The sequence below is a fragment of the Bombus pyrosoma genome, linkage group LG6 (assembly GCF_014825855.1).
Source record: "Bombus pyrosoma isolate SC7728 linkage group LG6, ASM1482585v1, whole genome shotgun sequence".
In the NCBI taxonomy this organism is placed as follows: Eukaryota; Metazoa; Arthropoda; class Insecta; order Hymenoptera; family Apidae; genus Bombus; species Bombus pyrosoma.
The window spans coordinates 1,393,454-1,418,898 of NC_057775.1; the positions used below are offsets into that span (position 1 = coordinate 1,393,454).

At 30.2% G+C, this 25,445-nt stretch overlaps 1 protein-coding gene across 2 annotated transcripts in view; it reads left to right on the forward strand.

The window, feature by feature from the left end:
- LOC122568463 (serine-rich adhesin for platelets) overlaps positions 1-25,445 on the forward strand; it is a 129,061-nt gene that overhangs the window by 84,953 nt on the left and 18,663 nt on the right. For both annotated transcript variants that reach the window (XM_043728212.1, XM_043728213.1), the window contains 2 exons: positions 4,820-4,953; positions 24,421-24,469. In XM_043728212.1, the coding sequence (XP_043584147.1) occupies positions 4,820-4,953; positions 24,421-24,469 (183 nt within the window). The remainder of the gene's footprint in view (positions 1-4,819; positions 4,954-24,420; positions 24,470-25,445) is intronic.

Genomic DNA, 25,445 nt, shown 5'->3' on the forward strand with positions numbered 1-25,445 from the left:
TTTGCTAACTATGGATCAATACCGAATTTGACTGTATTTTTTATAAAACTTAATGAACTAAATTGGCTAAACTAAACTAAACTAAAATAAAATAGGCTAAAAAAGGCTTTAATTCTAGGTATGTAATATTTATAATTTTGTTTCACACTTGTCAAAATATATCGAATCTGATAATTGATAGTTAGATGAACTTTTAAAGACTATCATGGATGAAATGTCACGTCATGCGAATTTTATTCTAATGTTGACCTGTAATAATACTGATATTTATTTGTCATTTAATGTTGAATATAATGATAAGAACGATTTTTAAAATAAATATTTCATCCATGATAATTAACGCGATTTCCTTTAATGATAGCTTCTAATGGTTAATATCATTTTTAAGAGAAATATAAACCTATTAACAATTAAGCGACGAAACCAAACCACTCGAATTTCCACAATCATTCGAATTTTCAATCATCTTTGTATACAACGGTCTCTTATCTTTTATCTCGATACAATAATAGATCTGTTATTGTTTTAATACAATGAATCTCTGCGGTTGAAAGAAAATCACATCTTTATCGTTGTATTATAATGTACATATAAATTACATCTTCATATTTGTATTATACACACGTACGTATGTACTTATGTAAATTACATCATACTTATATTTTTAATTTGTAAGGCTACAATCCACCTTTTTGAAATTGATTTATCTTTATTACAGTTGAATATGGATAACTCGAACCTCTATAAAACTACAATTTTGATCCCCTTTCGCTCCGCTACGAGAACTTCTAGACGTGGAAATAAAATTGCAGATGCATTATTTTATCTCGGTAACTCGAGCTTAGAACAGCCAGATCTCTACTAGTCGAAGTGTTTATCTTTAAAAGTTGAATTTCTATTACTGCTGCCTCTGCAACTCAAACAGTAACCATAGTTATGTTATGTGTTGTAAGATGTAGATAGATATTGTCTCCTTTCCTCCTATTGTTAGCATTGTCTCAAATAATGTAGAACGGATAACATAAGACGTACCCCTACTTCGTCGCTCTCCAACTACGTACATATCCGTGAAATTAATCTTTTTTTCGTCAGTCCTACACTTGCTATCATCTCCCGCGTCTTTAACTTTTTATTTATGTACGTTGAATACGATGAATTCTAAAAGGAAGTGCTAATTCTAAAATACTAACACTTTCTGAAAAGATGAATGTAATTGTGCGTTCGTAAAAAACTTCAGCATGTCGAATCTTCGTTCGTTAAATCTCTTTTACTTGGAAACTTTCCATAAGTCTACAATTCAAAGATTCTATCTCTTCCTTTGAGGTTCGAATTACCGTGATTCGACTGTAACATGTAATTCTGTAATCATAGAAATTTCTAAAAAAAATGATAGAAAAATGTAGAATAAATCACAGAGATGAACTTCACGAGCGAGTTTAATGTGAACACAATTGAAATGTAAATAAAGAGTCGCATGGGATTTTATGTATTTCCATAGAACATAGCAGATGCACATTATTGTACACGTCTGCTCATAAATTGTGTTAAATTATAATTGGTTAAGGCCAGTGTTGGTCAACCGGCATGGCCAATCCGTGAGCATAAAATTTATCAGAAAGATAAAATTTAACAAGTTTCATTTTCGGTGATTCACGTATGGGTCATGATGAGCCGAATTTACATATATGGCGTACCACTGTAATGACGTGTAAAAGGAACGATGAGTATCTTATTGAAAATATCGCAACATAATTTAAATATAAAATCTTCCAAGAAGTTTTTTATCCACAAAATTTCATAATGTAAACCTGAAGTTTTACAAGAAACTTCTTGACGCGCTACGCACAGAATCTGCTTAATGTTTATGTATTACTGTATACGATGAGCAAATATTTCCTAATAATAAAATAGATGTCTGTTAATGCGTATCGTGTTCGCATATACATATTTATATATCAGTTTGTTAGCTGGGAAAGACGAGTAAACTCGTTGTTACATAAAGTTCTCAATTTCTTGGACATAATAATTTTGTTATTTATGCATCTACAATTTTCTAATTCGCCATATTAAAGGTATTTCACTTTGTATGTAGTATATAATTTTTTTTTAATGCAAGTATGTTGTACTTATTGACTTTCAATTCTACAATTATAAAAATTTCTGATTAAGAAGTGATTCGGTTAGCAGGTTATATATTAAACGTTAAAAGTGTTTTGGTACAATTTAAACAATATTGTAAAGTATGGTATTTTTTTTAATTTTGTTGATTAAATAGAGTATGATTTATTAGATGGAATATGATATTCTTGTTACCGACTTGGGTTTATTAGAATAGTTTTATATTTCACTGGTAAATGGGAAAGGAATATTTACCGACTATGGCGCTTACATATACAATACGATGGAAAATGCATAAGGTAGAAACATAACTGATAACTCTTAGCATGCAAGGCATCAACTTTCATCGAATGACAAATTATTCTAACACATCTTGCGAAACTACCCAACGACCTTCGTTCCTGAATACATTAACATACGTTCAAGATGTTTCATTTGTCTTTTCTGCCTCCGTATTGTTGTTATTTTTAGCGGTATAAAATAAGTATTATGTAAAGAGCATCGTAAAAAGACACTTTTAGTATTCGAGTTTGTCCTTTTTAAATTTCTGACCTCATCGATATGAGATGATAATATATGTATTTGAGAATAATATTTGTGCCTATCTTTGTTATCATATTCTTATATCTTTATAACTAATCTATTAAAAAGCAGCATAACAAAATTATCAGCGATCTTGAAAACTTAAAAACAATTTAGTGTTTCGAAATTTATAATTACAGTACCTTTTGTGTAGAAACAAACAATTTTGCTTGTTAGTATTTTTCTTGTTCCTTTTTGTGCTGTCAAAAATATCGAAGATATAAACTGATGAAATGCAAAGATTGACAATGTAAATGTAATGGGAAAAGAAGCGTATGAGATGTTGTCCGGAAAATTCGTACCGATTTTCGGTAGGTGACATTAGGACAGGTTTGAATATATCAGAATGATCGAAAACAAATGACATGTGTACATATTCTAAAAGGTGATCTTTCAAATATTTTTTAGAAAAAAATTTGGTTATCAGACATTAATTTTTGTTACTTTCATACGCTCTTAAATATGGAAGGAAACAAAGTGCATGATAGGCACATTTGATGCTATTCTTCCACCGGAAAGGCAAAAATGCTGCGCAAGCAACAAATAAGATATGCGCTGTTTATGATGAAGGCGCTATAGCTGAAAGAATTGTGCAGAAGTGATTTGTTAGGTTTAAAGCTGGTGATTCCAACCTTGAAGATAAAGAACCCCCGGGTAGGCCCTCCATACTGATGAAGATTAGATCAAAACTCTGATCGAGAATAACTCGCGTTATACGACACACGAATTAACAGAAATGTTAAAAATATCAAAATCCACCATCGACGAGCATTTTGTGAAGCTTGACTATATAAACCGTTTTAATGTATGGGTTTCCCACGATTTAACGGAAAAAGATCCGAAGGATCGTATTTCCATTTGCGGCTCGCTCTATAAACGCAACGGGGAGACACCATTTTTAAAGCAAGTAGTGACGGGGAATGAAAAATGAATTATTTATAATAATGTTGGGCGGAAAAGATCTCGAGGAAAGCGGAATGAATCACCTTTAGCCACCCCAAAAGGCGGTCTTCGTCCGAAAAAAGCTATACCCTGTGTCTGGTGTTTCTACTAAACAACCAGACAATAAATTCAGAAAAGTATTGCTCGCAAATAGGCGAATTAAAAATAGCAGTTGAACAAAAACGCCCAGGCAACTAGCGAATCGGAAGAACGTCGTGTTCCATCAGGACAATACGCGGCCTCATGTGTCATTGTCTACTCGACAAAAGCTGTTGAAGCTTGTTTGAGATGTGCTACCCCACTCACCGTATTCACCAGACATTGTGCCCTCAGATTTTCACCTTTTAGGTCATTACAAAATTCCCTTAATGGTAAAAGCTTTAACTCTTTGATCGACATAAAAAATCATATTGAAAAGTTTTTCGTCGAAAAACCTGAGAAGCTCTGGAAGGATGGAATATTCAAGTTGCGTGAAAGATAGAGAAAGGTTGTGGAACAAAATGGCACCTATATAATTCAATCGTATACCGAAATTTAAATGTGCTGCATTTGAATTTTCCTTAAAAATCGGAACGAACTTTCCGGAAAACCTAATACATACATGCACCCCGTTATTTCTAGCGGCTCGAGGTAAATCACGATTGATCTTGCCTTTTTCTAATGAACCATGTGACGTAAAACGCAGAAGAAGGAGAAGAGAAGAATATTAATATTGTAAAACCAGTTAGCTCGTCACTCGAAATAATAATATCGTGATCTCTTAACCTCCTATTTTTAAGCATGTCGGTTCATTTTTGCTATAAATAAATTATATCATATCTACATTTACATGGACCAGTATTCCCTTAATTTAGATTGGTTCTTCTTCGTTAATATTTTATTCTATCACGCTTCAATTAATAGATTGATATACATATATCAATTATCACATATAACGCTAATGCGTAACATTCACTTTAATTTAAAATTTAATTTAATAGAAATGCTATTACGATTAAATTAACTAAAATTAAGAAATAGAAATAGAAATTATAATTCAATAACGTCTTTTCTCCTTTTTTTTCATGCAGTTTAAATTTCTATCGTCATTTATAATTTTATATCAGACACTCGGTTTCTTAATTATAATCTTCGCATTATATTAAACCAACGATGAAATATGAATTGAAAATTTCAGGCGCACTTAGACGGAGCTCTTTGGACCCTGGTGCCAGACGATTCTCTTTGGGTACACCTGCGATTCCTCATAGAGCCTCCGATGCTTGTCTAGATCCTGTGCACGCCGCCATCCTCTTTCGAGACGCGAGAGGGGTGAGTGTTAACTTTAATCAAATTTTTATAAATCGATGCTGGTTCATCAATGTTGGTTTTCGTTATCTATTTCTATCTGCCAAGATCTTTATTGGGGATAAGTAACATATAGGATGTTCCACAATAAACTTGCGATAGTTGCGATATGTTCCATTCACATAAACTTGTGGATATGGGAATATAGAGGATCAATATAATATGCAGAGATATAGAAAATTTAAAAAAAAGTACCCAAAATATTCACTATAATACTTAGACTGCGGATGTTTATGGATTGACGAGAAATTTAAAAGTGTAAAAATGTATGAAATGTAACGTGAATGTAAATATCCAAAGCATGGTATATTATATTTATTAATTGATAAAAGACACAGCTCTGTTTCAGTTCCATTCTTTTGGTTAGCCTTTAGTTAATAACAATTTGAATTTATATGAACATCCATAACTCTAAATTCTAATAATTATAATAAATACGTATTTATTGGGTAAAACAAATTCCTGTGTGGTTCCTATTTCTTTAATTATGTCCACAAAAATATAAAACTGAATAAACAATATCTTATATATTTGGTAGAAAAGACTTCACGATCGAAAATTTTCACTTTTTGTTATTGTTTGTTTTTTTATATTTCAAGATCATTTTCTTATAACTTTTTAAATAGCTTTACAGTATATAAGACAGTAAATAAATAATATAAATAGGTAAATAAATAGATAATGGTGAACAAGACGATTATTAATATACAATATGTGCAATTTATGATGGCTTTAAAGAAGAATGTCGGATAATATTTTGTCGGAAGATGAAAGCGGATGAAGCTTATTATGAGCCTTAGCGCATGAATTAATATTATGTACATAGATAACACCCATAAAATTATTCTTATTTTGGCAATTGAAGGCCGAGAAGTCCATGTATCTATAAGTCCATTTATCATAAGAAAATGTGTTAAATTAAATTGCAGCCATTCATATTGTGTTTTCTAGTAAACTGAAAGCGAATAGAAATTTCAATACAAAGATTTTGTGCGCTTTTGCTTTTCTGTAGATTATGGTCTATTGATGTAAAGATAAAAGAAACGTTTCTCAGTAGATATTAATATCTTTCCATTATTTAGAGAATGAAATGTACGTGTATATTGAGGGCATATTAAAATATATAAAGTTTCATTAAAAAATATTAACGAGCTCGAAACTCAATTAATTTGAATTAATTAATTATCATTAAATATAATAATGGAAATAATAGTAATAATTATCTATCCTATTCAATCGCATTAATAAAAATGTTTTATCTATGCTGATGATTTCCAAGATCAACTTCTCTTATATCTTTCCTTTTTATATTCAACTATGTTAATAGGCTCTGTGCCTTTATTAGAAATTAGTATTAGAAATTTATACGCGAATAAATAATGATAATTGTCTGAAAAACGACACCTCAGTGCCATAAAATAAACATGAGATGTGCATTATTTTAATAAAAAAAAAAAGTAGTCGCTAATAATAATCCTAGTAGGTTGATGTGATTTTAGATAATAAAACAACATTCAACCGTGCAAGTTAAATGGAACATCTTGTATATCTAAAGACTGAGTTCAAAGCGTATTGACTTATTTGTTCTCGTATGCTTTAATTATTAATTTAAGTCGTATTTAGTTGAAGACGATTAGTACAAAACATAACGATATACGAATATTTTTTTCACTTCTTTCTCGTTCTCCCTGATACAAGCTTCTTGCAGCGGTAAATTTTTCATTATCACGCATTCCATGCGAGATAAGAAGCTCATGTTTGCAAGACTTGACGATATCCAATATCTGCATCGCGTTGCACGTCTACAGTGTCCTTAGGCTATGCTTTTCGCACAAAGTTACTGGATAACTAACGGAACATAAACAAAACGTTCGCAAGTCACTTATTTTTTTTTTTCTGTTTTTCTCCTTTACTCTAACTCATTACACATATGTAAAGCATTTGTATATATCGTCCGACGAAACGCGAGAAGAATCTAGGTCACAATGAAAGCTTGGAACATAAGAGAGAGGGAAGTTCAATAGAATCGTATAGAAAAGAAGTAACGTTCTCCTAATAGGTGCTTTATCATATTGGAGAAATGGGACAAGGTTATCCTTTCTGCTTATGTATCTAGTCAAATGAATGAGATATGCGACAAACTCATAAATGAAAATTTACCAACTTGGTACATAAATTGTTCGTTAATGGTTTTGTTTTTCTCTTATCAATTAAACACATAGATAAAGTTGTAATGGTCGGTAAATAGTATCCGGCAGTTGGTAAAGATGATACCTACGACATTTTGATAATGTTTCTTAAGTGGTGGAACAGCTATTCTTTCTACGTTATCGACGCTAGCTTAAGTTCATTTTTATTGATATTTGTTAGCGTGCAATTGATTTTCTTCTCTGCATTTTTTATTTCATGTTGTGACGACTCTAATTTTAGTATCATTTTTAATATTATCGATTTACCATAGAATAGTACATACTACAATCACCTACAATGCTACAACATTAATAGTGCAAGAAATTTGAACTATATATAATTATGAAATAACGAATGAGATATAGGATACGATACGGTTGTATACACAGGTGTGGAAACTCCGGTGGACGGAGCTCTTGTCGGGAATTGTGTTTTACAAATCGGCCGCCATAGAGTGCTACCTACAATCGAGAAGTTAGAATTTTGTATTTAGCGCCATCCTTTGGTGAAAGCATTGAAGGTAAAAAATATAAATTAAACCACTAAGCTTACTCAATGACTGAACTAAATTACTTTTTTACAATTCTTTACCATTAATTTAAGGTAAATATATATATACAGAAAACTGTACTTTAAATGAATTATTTAATAATACTTCATAATTATGTATTATTTTCAACGAAAAAATTTAACAAAATCACAACTTCCAAATCAAATATGCATACATGTATTTAATATTTTTATATTTGACGTGTATATTGGAAAGTAAATTTGTTTTTAATTTTCTTAAATTCGTTAGAAAATTGTGTAACTGTTAGCTCTATCTGTAATACGTGTAAATAATGTCACTTGCAAAGTATACATGATTGAAACATTTCAATATTATTAAACTTTTTATCGTAAAAGCAAAATTATAGTGTAATTTTAGGCTTTACGAAGGTTTTTAATAATGAAAAAAATATTTATGTTATATAACATTTATTAGACATAAGTTAGATATAAAATAATAAAAGTATAATTACAATAATCGTATATGTAAGACAGAAGTTGGTCTCTATTATCATTATCGCTTTTTCTTTCCACGGCCCCTGTTAATCGATCCACCGTGATATGAGTACGTGGCCGCGGTAAGGAGAGAGAGATAGAGAAAGACGGAGAAAAAGGTTCTGACTACTTTTACACGATGGCGTTACACAACGAATCCTAACTTGTCAATTGAAACGCCGTATTGCGGAGAAATTAAGAAACATTTTCCGGTCTGTATATACGGCCGTGGCTGGGGCTAAGTCTTACAGACATAAGGCAGACCAGTTAATGTTTCTCAATTTGTTCGCAGTAAAATGCTTCAATCGATTTGTGAAGCTTTGTCGTACAGCGCGACCTCGTGTCTCCAACCTGTAGCACGACCGTGCACAACATTTTCTATATCACACGAAATATTCTATAGTTACTTTAAATATATTCTGAAAAATTATGAAAAGTACTTTACTTCAGTTTCATTTATATTCTTTACCTTCAGTGCACACAGTTATTGCTTTCACCGAAGAATGGCGTTAAATGTAAAAATTTAAACGCTATGGTTAGTTGCCGATTTGCAAAGCGCATCTCACGATCTCATGATCACCACATTAAGGCTGAATGCACACGAGCGACATTTTACCGCGAAATCTCGCTATGACTATATAGCTGTCTTTATTGTTCTTAATAAGAAAATAAAGAAAGAAATATGGTCACAGCGAGATTGTATGGTAAAATGTCGCTCGAGTGCACGTAAGAGTCTCCGTTACCCCCCACTACGGAAGTTGTTAGACCCATATGCTGTATGTACATGTATGATCGTGGGCGTAGAGTATGTATTGTATATATATGAAAAATGTTACAGTTAAATAGTGTCTATGCTTATATTTAGGAAACATATGTAAAGAATGTGTTTTTATCGAAACTCTATTATGACTTTAAATATAGAATCGAAGATTGTACGATTTGTTAAGGTGTATTCTTGGAGCTTCGTCAAATATGCGTCGTGGAAAGGGTGCAAAAATTTGCTACCAGTGATATATAAGTTTACGAATAGTCTTGAAAAACATTGTCGGGTAATATAAGACACATGTTCTTCGCTCTCCATTCTTATTCCCGCAACTTTTTATTCCTCTCATTTTCATTCTTCTCGTTACTTTTCTTCTTCGTGTTCTTATTTTTATTTACAAAAATTGAATGTCCGAAGCTCTTCGAAAATCCCTTTTATTTACTCGAATTGTTTTCCGTTTCTAACCGCGAAATATATACCTAAAATTTATTTATTATCATTTACTTGCTTACTTTAACTCCCTATAACATAACGTAACTTGAAAGTTACATTATTTAGTACATTAGTTACAATAGTACAATAGTATTTATATATATATATATATATACAAATCTGTCCTTATTATTATTTATATATTATTTCGTATATTTATTATTGCCATATTTTCTTTTATTATTACTATATTATCGCGTCAGTAACAATTATTAAAATCTATCACCCATATTAGAATCAGAAACATTTTGTTGCAGCATAGAATCTGTCCGCCTCTTTATTTATATGTATAAGTAGGTTATCAAAGTTATAATTAAACTGCAGATTTTTATGCGAATTTAGAATTTTATAAACACAATTTAAAAAACAAAATTTAAATAGAAATTTGCTTTAACTATTAAAAATTATACCGAATACTTTACTTTGTATATTTTATGTAGTTTTATATATTATAGATATGTAATTCGCACACCTTTAAATTTTATACAAATGAATAAAAATCCGCAAACTAGTTATAATAAATGTAACATTGCATTGTATAAGTCGATATAAACCGTGTTCCTAGAGACTATACAAGATACATTATTCCCACTATTTCCATTAGTCTCTTAATAGCGGGGCATTCAGAAAGGTTTTATAATGACAAATATCGCTTAGAATAGATCGAATAGATCTTCATTCTTTGCATGCAAAACAATTTGGCTAGAAAAAATTAAATAATTTTAAGATCGTAAAAATGCAGTAAATATAAATAAATTCCAAGATATTCGTAACAAAATAACATAACGTGTAGAGACGAATGTTAATTGAATTTATAGAAGATTTACTCTAGCAGATAGAATATACAGCAATTTAATAGTAATCAACCATATTTTTTATGAGCAAACAAAAATCTGCTTATATAGAAGATCTAATTACATCTCAGAAAAAAAAGTGAAATATTTAGGGAAATTATATATGTATCTTGGCACATACATACACACACCAACACGTGCTGAAATTCGAATAAGTTCTTTGTTTTGTATCACTTTCTCTTATTCACGTTGCATTTATGGCACATGCCCCTACGCTTATCTGAAATCTTATCGCTCGTGTATCCATAGTTGAACGACAACTACACACGATAAAGAGTGTTTACAGTCTGCGCTATGAACGTAGTTAAATATATACCATACATATGTATGTCACAATCTCAATATGAATAGACTTTCGGGTGCATTTACTCATAAATTCTTACAAATCATGCGAACCACCAAAAGTATTATAAAATTATGAAAGGGGTTAAAAATATAAATAAAATGTAGGCGCCCGCAAAACGATATCTATGTACAGTGTACTTAAATACTTCGAAAGGTACGCTCTATTGATAACGTAGTATAGGAAAAAATATACAGAAAAATCGATTTACTATAGACTCTCAACACAGATAATTTCGCAGGTCATATCTTGAATCGATTTGACTATCAAGCGATTAAAAAAAAAAAGAATTTGTTTGCCGCAAGCGTTATCTATTACTCATCGTGTACCAAAGCTGTATAATTTGCATGATAAGGCCCGTTTTTACCGCGTCCTTTTCAGATGTACCGATGTTCGTGAAGTATAAAGTATAAACGAATTGAAACGGCTCGTAATCTGCATGCTGAAGTTTAAGTAGACATCAATTTCCTTTGTTCACATTCAATCACACTTGTGAAACAGCCTTTGCGCGAGCTACTATAATCGTTGTTTTGCCGCGAAATTTTAGTATTCATTATGTAACTCACGAATTTTAGGAAATTTTGATTTGTCAAATATTTATTGCTATATATTTTCAGAAAATTGTTACCCTCTCAGTTTTTCATTTTTATTGCGCTTTTTTTAAACTGATACTCTGATATTTCGATACTTGTATAATTTTTATAATATTTACAAGTTTTTCACAGAAAATGACGAGCTTGTTTTTATTATTTTACTTAAAAATATGAGTGGAATGTTTTATGGTTTTAGAATGTATGTATCTATGCTTCGTAGACAACATTTTGGTTCTTGGTTTCGGGATCATTTTTATTGAGTACGGTAATGGTTGTTATAGATATCGAAATAGTGTTTAATTTTATATTATTGTATATTTTATTATTTTTTTATATAAATTATCAATAACTACATAAGGGAGATTTATAATATGTACATGCATTTCTTTTTTCCCCAAAAAGATATCCATCTTAAAGTTTCAAAAACATAATGTATTTAACGAGATCGAAATTTTCAGAAATATGGTTTATTCTTGCGTTCCGTATAACATATAATATAAAACGACTTCCATAGTAAAAAGAAATAATTTTCCTGCAAAGATCTACTGTTCATCCCGATTAATCATACTTAGAATTTATTACCTTTTAACGATAAAGATATTCTTAACTTTCCAATTAAATTCGATACTCGATTATATTATTTATTGCTTCACATATTAATTTCGTCAGCCCTAACTGACCATCCTTGCTATACTCTATGATTAAAATTTGGGTCATCAATCAACCATATACATTATACATATATTACGCATATCTATTATATATATTATACGTATATCAAATTAGTCTCATAAGTCTTACTTTATTAGCCATAATCCATATACGTAAATATTATTGCAAATTCTTTGGAGTGACAAAAGACGCACACGAATCAGTGACAGAATAATCAACGTAAATGAAGATTCACGCGGCGCACGTGACTTTCCCAGGGAAAGAAACAGAAAGTCCATGAAATTGCATCGGTTGAGTGTCGCGCGCGCATACGAGCCGATGCGCCGTAAATTTCCGACACAACGTGTCGCGGACTCCGCCGCGCCGGCTTGAAAGCCGATCCAGTTTGCAACGAGCGACCGCGCTGGTGTTGTCCGCGACACTAAAATCCTCGCCCCCCCTCCCGACTTTGCACAATCTCATCACAAACCGATTTAAATCAGCCTAAATTGTCCACGAGGAACATTTTCGTGTTACTTTCGAGTAACGATACTTTACATATATTGCATTACTTTCGTTATATGTACAATGTACGTCCTGAAATGTTCAACAGATTAAGTTCAGTTCTCGATGAGATAACGAAGAAACTAAATACTCGTTTTGTTAATCAATGAACAAAAGACAATTTTTGTATTCGACGATGTGACGATGAACAGTAACAGTGATTTAGGTCAGTGTAGTTCAAGGTGAAATTGATTGTGAGTCTAGCCAAGTGTGAGAACCAGTTTTCCCGAGTTTCCTCTCATACGTTACGTTGAAACTTGGTAGAGATAGGTCGATAGTTGGTGGCCTGTAATTCGACACGTAACACCCGCTACCACCACCGGAAACTTGACAAAACATAAATGACTTTGAACTTTGAGGTTGGATCTTTGTCAAACACTTCGCCTCGTAATTCTAACCTTACTATGATCTTCCAATTTTTTCGTATATCAATTTTACCCTTGTTTCAACGAGGAAAACGATTTTTAAACTTTCTAACGAAGAGTAATTTCAGCATAATATTGGAACGATAAATCATGTACATATATCAATAGCTTAACTTTTATATAGCTTTTGAAATTTTCTTCAAATTTGAAGAATTTTTGGTTAAGTTGGATATGAGTCCAATATAGGCGGGGTTAAAATTATTTGGAACAGCCTGTTTCGTATCATTGAATAGAGTGCAGAGAAAAGTTTCTGATTTGCGAAACAAGGAGCGAATAAATCGCCCCTTCGAGCTGATAAGACGTCGCACGTCGTCAGAGTGACAGCATGCGACGATGTGCTAGGTCAGTGTTGGTATTGAATTCGTGGAGGATCAAAGACCGTTGGGAATGTTTCCTTCTAGATAGAAACATTACCACGAACGCTGTTGCGGGCCTCGTTACCGATGGACAGCCACGCCACGACAATGACGAACACTTGTTGCTAAAGGCTAGAGACGTGTGTCGAACGAATACCTGCTCCCGTTCTTCTCTGACATTGTTTCCTATTGGAATTATTGCACTCTTGGGGGTAGCACACAGTCTGCTATTCCACTCGTGAAATAATGAAACTTTCCTCGGATACTGTCATTCCCGGATGAATAGAATGAATTAAGGTTTTCTTATTGATAGGGAATTTCGTTCGATATATGTATGCTCGATTATGTATGTAGATTTAAATTCAAATTTTATCGTTACTCTTGTAGATATTGGATAATCATTAGTTACATGCATACGTACTTTCAAATATTTTTTAATGAAAAATATTCCCAATCGAGAACTTGTGAATGAAGTTTTAAAATTCTGAATGAATTTAGATTTTTTATTGTGAATACGAAATCATGTTATAATTCAAAATTTTGTTAATGGTCCTATAAATTCCTGATAAGGATGGTGATTTATAGTTAGATAACTTAATTTTCTTTCGTATGTTTTTTGAAAATTATGCATGTCATAAATTTCCTTAATATTGTAGCAGTTTGACATTTTATAAATTTGTTTCTTGAAGAAGTTTAATATTTAGAAGTACTTTAATATCTATGATATTGATGTAAATTTTGAGCGACGCTCTCTATACATTTTATATTCACTTATCGTGGTGACGTACATAATGGTTCTCTCTAGTCCTGATAATTAATTACCGTACATTTCTCTTTATGTGACTGACCATGTTTACTGTGACCGGTTTTGTAAATATTTTCATCGGGCAAATATGTTTAGATTATTGTTCGAAGATGCGAGCATCGTCAAACAACATTTCTCTGGCAGATGGCTGACGATTCTCCCAATAAATTCCGCTATTATAAGAATATCGGTCATCATCCAAAACGCTCGTTAGGATAATATACTGATGCTGCGAAAATTCACGTGACTAATGTTTACCACACAAACTATATTTTCATTTTCATACAATTCTGTACGTTTATTTTCAAATTTAATCATCTTTCCGTGTTTGGATCTTTATGATAATACGTAATAACTTTTCATGTTCATGTGTGCTAAGACCACATTTCTTAACTTTGCCAATTTATCTATGAAGTCATAATTTTTTTTAGAACGAATATAATTCTTCGTATCGTTTATCCAAAACTAAATAGTTTTCGTTATAGGCCGTATTAATATCTTTAGTGGCGAATTCATTAAGGTTAGAAAATAATCATTTCCTTTTTCCAAACACAGAATCAAAGGACCAAAGATCAAGTAATTATTTGGTAAATCAGAAAAATAGGTTAACTTCAAATAAATAAAGTAAAAGTACTAAAAAAGGGAATAGTGAATTATGTATCGTAGAATCAGAATGATGCGTGCGTGATCTAAAACGTCACGTTCATAGACGACGATTCTCGTGTCATTTACACTATTTTACATGGCTTTAAGTATTACATTAACAGAACTTTTGCGTTGCTGTGCCATTTAAATCCAATCTTTTCACAAGTTGTGTGTCCGTTCAACTATATTTGGCAAATGAAAGAAAACTAAACTACAACAATCTACGAACAAGCTTAACGATGGTTAATATCGATAGTCTTTATTTGTTAATTGCTTGAATTTGTTTAATTTTCTCGTAGCAAAATAAATTTATTTAAAATACGTTATATACATACATACATATGTATGTATGTAGGTATATCGCGGAAATAATTTATAATAAATTTATTTACTTATTTAATTTTAGAAACTTAAAAAAATAAAAATAAATTTTAGAAATAGAAATTTAGATATTTAAATGAATTCAATTATTACTAAAAAATGAATATTCGTAGCAAATAGAGTTTGTTTTAATGGATAAGTATAGCGGTATTTATATTTAGAAATAAATGCTTCGTAGTACATATAAAATCGTGTAAATAGACGGTCCATGCTATTTCTAATAATTTATAGCTATTTGATCGATTGGTGGTTAGTATGTTTCATGGTCGATCGTGGTTGAATACACGCCAGAAACAAGAGGTACCTTGTATTTTTAGAATCGTTTCATTTGCGCCTTTTTAAGCTCGAAGTCAACGAAGATCTAGCGTGATACAAATCATGTGTCAAATCAACAGTTGCGTAGAACAAATTCCTACTAATAAATAAAATTCAATATTCCTCCTCTTCTTCCGAATTTAGAATATTTCGTCTTTTTTCTTTGAGAGGTGTAATCATAAGTATGTTAATTATGAAATTAACTTAGAATTATCCTGTCCTTTCACCGTAAAAATTTTATTTTGAAATTTTAGACTATTAATAAGATTTTCTTACAATTTATTAAATTACTTCATTTGAGAAAAATTATAAGATTTTGAAAAGTTCTGACATTTTGCTTTTTCCCGATATTTACTTTGCTTAAACATTCTTAATAAAGAGTTAAATATTGAAGAGTTGAAAGAAAATTTTAACAAGCATTATAGTTCACACCGATGATCAAGTGTTAATTCTGATAACGTCGAACTTTTTAAGCAAGTTTCATAAAAGTCACAATGTAAATAAAATTCACAATGAATTTTAATACATTAACGAAATGGAACAATTTATCATTTCCGCTAATAATAACAAATTTACCGTTAAATATTAATTTTAAAAAGAATATTAACTCCTAATACTAAACTCCTGTGTTATATTTTGATATACTTGGTAGATAATTCATTCGTATATTTTTAAGTATATATAAATGTAAATAGAATCAAATCTGGTTCTAGTAAAATTCAATATAAAAAAAGCTACACCGATCTAGCATAACCATTGGATTCTATGAAATCAGACACAATCGAAAAGTTTGATACTTATACTATCATAACATTACAGTACTCTTGGTATTACAACATGGTTCGAACCGTTCTACAAAGCCTTGGCATGTCTTCAGGAACTCTCTTTGTGGCGCTAATGACACAGAAAAAATAGACAGTATTTATATCGATCGATCTCCGAGCTGTTTCGTAGTACATACATATTTGCGAATTATGCGATAGAAACGCAATAACCATAAGAAGAATTTAATTAAAGACAAAGAATTTATTTGAAAACGTTCATTCATTTTATTCATTTTATTATGCATTTCTAAAGAGATAGTGGAAGTTACGCATACTATCATATCCTGTAATTTCAAATTTTATTAACTTATCGTAACAAACGATTCATTTACTACATAATTACTAGTCCTTAGATTGCAGTTAGAAATAAATAAATTTTAATCAATCGGGCAGTTAAGATGGAGAAATGGCACAAGTGACAAAATATTTAATTTAGGAAACCTGCATAGGTATAATTCATGAATAAAGTTAATTTTCAATAAAAATACGGTAGAAAAATCTGTGTGCTTCGAAATATTAAATTATACATTAACAATATATTGTTCAATTGTGGAAAAAAACAATAACCGCAAGAAAATTAAAACGAGATTTCTTTGTATACTTCACGTTTGAATAAAACTGAATATTTTTCTCAAATTTGATTAAATGCGAAGTGTCAGAATATAAATCTCTCTCTTAATTAAATTAAATTGGTATAAATTTGGTTGTTTACGAATAATACACACTGCTTTTCCTTTTTACGTAATTGGACCGCACACATGCATACTTATAAAAAGACTGTGTATGTTTATATACTTGTAGAAAATTTAGAGATTCAAAACTGCAAGAAACATATAATATATTCAGAAATACATATATAAAATATTCAAGTGTAGTACCCATTTATAATATTTAATTTAATATGTTTGGTTCCGTTTTATAATTGTGCTAATAAAAATATGAATTTGTATAAACATCTACGATCCAGTTATAACAAATTTTTATATTCGTAATGAAACCTTCTAAATAAATATAAATTTCAAATATTTATGTTTATATGTATCTCGTATCATTTTGAGAGAAGAGTGCATCTGTATTGCATTTATATTGTACAAAACCCTCGAATTATATGTATTTATTTCCTCTTCTATGAAAAGAAAATCCTGACTTTTAATTTTCTTAATCATACATTAGTCTGAATTTTGAATTCTCCCTCAAAGCGGAAGAACTGTTATATTCGTCGATATTTTGAAAGCTCACCGCGTTTCGCAGCAGAAATTCCATTGGCGAAATAAGCACGTTGATCGTGATCGTTGGCGCCTACCTCGTCCTATCGTGCGTTCGTTTATTGTGCTTGTTATATACGTGTATTTTGTTCGGCAATCTACTCTACGCTATCACTATTCTTGGCACGGATCGAATGAGTCTGTCTCGTCTGTATATGTATGTTGGTTAAAAAGAAGAAAAAAGAAAGAGTTACGCCCATGGAAAGGAAAGAAGGTACCGAGTGATTGGTGATTCACGGAAAACACCGGTTTCTCTCATGATTATCGCTTGTCGGTAGTTGTCGGTATTTTTGTATGAATTCTTTTGAGTATTTCTGCAGCGGTGAACACAAGTTTCCAGTTAGATATTATATATTTTTTACTTTATATTTCAATATTATAATATCAAATATTATATTATCAAATATAATCACGATATTTGTAAGAATATTAACTAATATTGTGTATAAGGGCATGACAACGAAAAGAAAACATTAAAAGAAATATGTAAGCGCTGTTGTAATATAGTTATATAACATCAGTTGAAATTCTTTAAAATATGGCTTTTAACGTATAAAGTGAAACATCTGTTTGATCAGAAACTTTTGTCTGCTACTATATGCTGGCTTGTACTCATCTGCGTGTTAACTATTCCATTCCTTGTTTTTAGCGTTTTAGATTTTAGAAGCTTTTTAGATTTATAGTTCAAAAAATTTTTTATGTTTTCTTGGATTTTATTTATGATGTATAGCATATTGGAAAACACATTATTGCGTGTTTGGAATATATCTGCGTGTCGATAAATATTGACATTGGTATTGCGTAGAGTAGCGTTGCGTGGGTATTCATAATGGAAGACATAGACGAGATTCTACCTTTTCTCGACAGAAATAGGGATATTGTTAAAAACTTGGAATTAACTTAGCTGCTGGGAATTATTTATAGACATATTTTGTATATATTATAAGTACAGTATATATTATGTTTCTTAAAGGTTTTATTAGAAAATCTATTTAAAATTCTACCTAAGAACTACTTTTGTCTTTACAATACGTGTATATAGAATTTAAGTTATAAATATCATACGTGCTTCTATGCAAATATTATGGTGTTATAGTCGGTTTTTTTCTATTTTCTTTTCATAAATAAGAGACATATGTGTATTAGAACAACCAATAATTAATCAAAAGTATAACACATTAATATTACATAATGTTTTCTTCTTCATCACTGCTAAACACCATTAAACGAAGACGTTTCTTTCCTGGTTTCATCTAAATATCCTCATCTTTTGAGTTTTATTAATTCGTATATGATTTCATCACGATGATGTGTTAGCTGTAAAAACATCATCGACTTTTTGCCAGGAAATTTTCGAGTTGCTGCTTTCTTTTAGCGAAAAAGCTTTTGAGAGCAAAGGACTGATATTCCATGAATTAACAATAAATCGAAAATTTCAATATTTCAAACTTTCGTAAGCAAATCGCAGACAACGCAAACGCTTCCTCGAGTGAGAAGCATCGAATGACGTTAGGTTGCACTTAAAAATTCTCATTACGTGCCGTTTTGTATTGGGATTTCCCCTGTTCTCTAACCATGTTACAGCAAAACTGTGTTGTAGGAATTCTCAAACTGTGTTACAGCGAACTGTGTTACTCCTATATTGATATTACACTTGTATATCAGAAACTAGCCTATTGTTCAAATAACATTTTTATTATTACTCATTAGAAGCTGTTGTAAATGAGAAATATATATATATATATATATTATTCGCGGGTAAGGAATTGAGCAAATATGGTCATTTGAATAAATAATTATAAATAGGCTTGAACGAAGTACCACATAGCCTCTTTTAAGCAATATTTACTTCTAATATCATTTAACTGAAATTGAAAGAAAACGACTCTAAGGAATAACGTATTGAAATAAAATATGCTTACCATTATTTTTCGCCAAACAATTAGATAAAACAAATAATATACTTAAAAAAATGTAATGAAATCTTTGTATATTGTTAAGATTTGAAGAATTTGATTTGTTAGAATTTGTATATTGTTAAGATTTAAAAGTTGCTTAATATTTCTTCAAATATAATATTGTGGGACAAGTCAATAATTGTATTATTTAGTTGCTCATTTTTTAACTTTTTCTTATATTTCTTATTTTTATCCATCTTGCATTTTATCCAACAATTTTGCATATTTAATGTATCGTTACAGAACTTTGCCAAGAAACTTGTGCTTATTTGCTACTCGAAACGTTATACATATACGCGCAACGATAACGCAACGTAAAACCTGAAGAATCAACGAGAAAATTAGAAAGTCTTCGCCGGTTTTCACGAACTCTCGACAATGATACCGGCAGACACTTGACAAACTAATCTCTGTAAACTTGCTGCAATTTACTAGAACTGTGGAAGAAACGTGGTCGTCTAGAATCTAGAATCTAGAATCTAGAATCTAGAATCTGGAAGAATGTCTCGTACGGTTCCGGGAACATTTTATTTTGCTCGTAGGAAAGGTATCACGCGATCTTCTGATACATTTCTATCGCAATGGATTCTCTCGAAAAGAAGTAAATGTGAACGACTGATTGTGAGAATTTTTGGTTGAAAAATGAATTTCTATGTATGCCTACCTATGTAAACTATATATTTCAACTAAAGTAATAACAAATACGCAATTTAAAAAAATTTTATATTTATTTAAGCTATTTGACGTTTTTATACTTTTAATTATGAAAGCTAGCAAGGTAGTTAGATTGGTAAGTATGTAGTTATCTTTTTTAATTTTCTTTGAAATATGAATGAAAAATAATCTACATTATTTGGACCTTTTGTAGGGACTTTTCACTTGGATTTAACTAATTATCAGTTATTTAAAAGTTAATATATTCTAGAGCTGACAAATTATATCATGATTCACTATAATCTATTTAGATTCAAAAATGAAACTTATTAGAGAAGTTTATTAGACAGAAGTTAATAAAGATATTATTTAAATCCAACTTGCTATAATCCAATTAATATTATTTATATCTAAGTTTCTAGAAAAAAGTGGCTATATTTATTTCTTTTAATAAAATATCGCTTGAAGCCATAAGAAAACATCTTCATTTTTATCGATGTTTCTCATAAAAGGAGATTTTTCTGCTCCTCTTTCCTTTACCTTTTTGTAAGTTATAAATTCTACCTTCAATCAGTGAGCAAAAATATACATATTCTAGTCGGAAGTCTATAAATAGAAGACTTGACAACGATACAACATGCATTCGAATACACCACATACATAGTATCCTATCAAAGATATGACGGGTGACAATCTTTAATTAAACAAGAATAGTAATATGTAAATTATTGATCTTACAGAACTAAATACGTAAATTTTATGAATCGTGCTAATTTCTACGATGCTTCACCATATCTATTATGTGTGTGCAATATCTATATCATACACAGTATATATAACATGTAGTATCTATAATATATAACATTCTACGGAAAGAAAAAAGAAAAAATGGAAAAGCTCTATATTAATAATTATATTAATAATTATAATAATGCGCTAATCGATGCAGTTATTTACTTTTGATAAAACAGTATCAAAGCATATTTGTACCAAAAACTGAATAGTTTAGAGGATATTTTAATTTCAGTATTAATTCAACATTTACTTTCTTAAAGTTAGTGTTCAAAAATAGCATCGTTTAACCGAAAAAATTTAGTTGAAAGTAATTAATAGTATGCTTTTCTTAAATTTTGAAGCCTTACTTATCTATTTGTAATCGAATTTTTTATCACATTAAAATTTTTGTGAAGTTAAGAGAAGCGTGTACAATTCAAAATGTTTTAATTAAACCTCCTCCTGTGAGCTAGAATTCCAAAGAGGATACGCTTTTTCGATTCACTTGGTATCGGGCACAGATCATGTCATAGAAGAAATCATTTTTCTTAGTGTATTGTTGTGTTTAACTCATTCGTATTCAATGCTAGTAGACATGGGCGTTCAATGCCAATGTGGCATTAGTAATCTGTGATACTCTGATACTTGAATCAGTCGTCCATTCCTCGGAAGACATACTCGTACAGTGCACCGAAGAAAGCTGTGTCATCGAAATCTTCTTACGATATTTCCATTTGTTATCCGTGTTGATATTTCGACGGTCCATAGCGAATTGTAGGGTTATTTTCCTAAATTTGTCAATAATTGTGAGATTACCAATTTAAAATACAACAAAGAAACTTTTCTGCTTAATAAATTGATGAATAATTGGGAGACATCACGCAAAACACAACAGGAAAACAAAACAGGAAAAAAGATGTAACAACGATATAATTTTTATCTCGTATAAACGAGACACTTCAATGTTTGATAAAATTCTTATAATATTTCCATAACTTTGTTCACAGAGCATCGAGTTCCTAATACTCTCATGTAGTACTTTACCGACTAAAAATTTTAAACTACGTACCAAACGAGAATGTTTTGTTTTCATGAATGAATATAAAATTTGCTATCATTTTAAATTATAATTCATTTAAATCGTTCATTTAGGAAGCTATTACTTCTTAAAACGTGTTTACTATAGTTTTAGAATTATTGATGATTTGTAGTATAAAAAAAAATATTGTCATAATTTTCTTTTGTTCTTTTGACAGCGAAAGAATATTTTTGTTTATTTAAAAGAAATTTTATTTCTGCTGGTCATCGTAGGATATCTTGAATAGGGTATTTTTTTCACGACAAGATTTCTCAATTTAATACCGATTAATATATCATTCTCATATAAAAGTTTGAAAAATAATCGTTCACACGAAGATTTGTTGAAGATTCGTGCCTTCCTATATTTAGAAAGAATCAAATAACATTTGGTGAAGTGTATGAATGTCTCTTTTTCTCCCAAATAAAGCCGAAAAATTGATTTGATTTCCCATAAAGGTGAAGGATGTGCATTCACCAGTTCCTGTGAGGAAGAAATTGATAAAATGTGTTTTATATGTTGTCTCTTGATCTCGATGTTCAATTATTTTCCGATAAGAAAGATCATAATGCGCCAGCACACGCATACATACGTATGCAATGTATTGTAGAAGATCTGTTCGAAAACCGATCTCAAGAATTCTCGAGGATTCTTGAAAATATACACGTTCGAATAATCATGAAAGTTAATAGGCAAAGTTTGTAAATGTTTTCGTGAAATAAAATCTTTTCGTAGAAGAAAATAATAAATATATATATTAAGAACTAAAGTATCTATATCTATCAAATACATTGAAAAACATACATTGAATGTATTGGTAGTTTATGATGTCATGAAAACATCTCTTAAAAAACAATAAATGTTAAAAATAAAAGGAAATAGAATAATATAAACTTATTTTTTAAATGGAATAATCCGAATATAATCGTGCATGGATTGTGATCCTGTGAGAGTGAGAGTCGAGTAAAATCTTTGTGTAAAAATGGTGTTTCGTCGGCAAACCAGCGAACCAACCGGAACTGTCACCAAGAGTCCCAGCATAGCTCATAGTACCAGCTCGTCTGGCATTTTATCAAATTGGTACACGAAAATCACGACGAACGTAAAGAAGAGGCAACCGTTCAGTCCAAAATCTTTGTTGAAGAAGGCGTTGGTACTTATTGTTTCATTTTTTTAATTATATATCTTCCTATATATCTGAGGACATATCTTACAAGCAATTTTGCTTCAAATAAAAGTGAAAGAGATATTTGTAATAAATAGACTGCGGATTTTTATGGAAATTTCTAGCTTTATTTTAATTGAGGGAGTTTTAATCGAGAAATCAATATACTTTTTATTATTTTATTAAGAAAACATCAAATTTAGAAATTTTTCTTCACCGTGTAAAAAGAAATAAAAATATATTTTTTCAACATAATTCACTTAACGTTTAAAATTTACTGAAATGGTTAGTTAAGTTTGTCTTGTATCTTAGAATTCAGTTAGCTTTCAATAAAGTTATTTATATATATACACGGAAAAAGGAAAATACATATTTCGATTGTTTAAAAAATTGTTGACTCTGAAAAGACCCAAGCTCCATCCTAACCTGTTTGATAAATTTTGAACATTAAATGGATTAATGCCAAAAACATTATATTTAAAAAATTTTTCATTGTTTAATAAAACAAAGCTAAAATAGTGAAAAATGGGAAAAAGTCACTTAACTGTATTATTATACACTTTTAAATGTCCCGTAAGTGCACAGAGATTCGCAGTCTATTAGTAAAACTGAAAAATGTAGTTGGGATTTATTCCTCACGATTTTATATAAATTTATTATATAGGGCACATTATGAAGTGTGGGTGTACTATTATAAAATGAAAGTATGGGTGTTCTACTTCAATATAAAATAGGTATTTAAATGAAGTTAATGTCTGGAAATTTTCAATGAAATAATATTTCTACTGAAAAGCGGGATAATATTAATTTCTATCTCTTGAAAAGTGGTCGCTACAAAAAGCAAAAGCAGCTCTGTATGCATACACTTAATGCAGTCGTGTATGTATTATATATAGATCTAATTTAGTCGCAGTATACGTATGTTGATGGAAGGAATTTCGATTCTAAAGTTACACCTACGTTTTGTGGCACGTGTAGCTTTCGTACTGTTCAAAATGACTAGAATTATCTATGTAGATTATAAATGACTTATTAAGACATAAAATATTAAAAAATGACGTAAGAACACCTCTTTTTATTTATTTCATAATTATCCATGTTGGTAATATTTTAATAAAATCGTTCTGACTGCTGTATAGAAATAAAAGAAACAGAAAAATATCCGATGAAAAATATTCTACTGTAATATTCTAAGATGAAATGAAAAATACAATTGACGATAAAAACGATAGATATTACAATATAACATTTATGACGAACTAATAATATTCATTTTTATTCTCAATTTTCAGCTGCCCGTTGTAGATCCTTTTCTGGAGAAAGTTTCGCTCTCTGATCTCGGTGAGTACTGTTCTATTAATTATTTACTTGTACATTTATACATTTTGCATTGCGCTTCGATTGGTCTCCTGGGAGTCGGGATTCAAGGTTCTACTGATTATTGATATTTTATATAAATAATGTAGTATATGGATTTTAAACGAATAAAATATTCTAAAAGCATTAAAATTAAAAATAATAAAATAATGCGTGAGAATGATAGAAAAATATTCCGATAAGTTGTTTAAAAAACGATTAAAAGATTCCATTTTACTTATAGTTTATTAATAGACTAGAGATTTTCATACATTTATACCAAGTGCAAATATGCAAAAATGAATAAGGGTGAGCACACATAAATGTGGAAATACGTATGTGTGTAAAGCATCAAAAGTGAAATATATCTCATATTTATAACAGTTTTGATTCTTTATCACTGCTTGTAATTTGCATAAATATCCATAGTCTACTTAGTAATAAATCGACCCGACTTGTTAGAAATACTATAGCATAATGTCTACATATATATTATAATATTTATATACCTATAGTGTATATATATATATATATATATATAGAATTCAAAATATTTTGTTAATTAAAACATGAAATTATTTTATTCTTTTTCTGTTGTTTAAGCATCAAAAGCCCCAGGAGACTTATTATAAGTAATTACTAGTTATTCGTATAGACATATGCAGATGATTAAACAATTTATATATGTACATTTTTACATAAAACGATGTCACAATGTTTAAAATTTACAGTAAGATTATCATAACCATATATAATTGGAAATTAATAACAATGAATAATATATAGTTTATATACGAAAATTAATGGATCGTTTTTATTAAATGAAGTGTATAATACATACACTGATTATATATACTCGAATGTAGGTATGTTATACATTGATCTAGCTTTTCATCTAGCTTCTTGTTTAACTGTTTGCTGAAAAATTTCATTGAATGTTTTGAATGAAAGATCACAAACT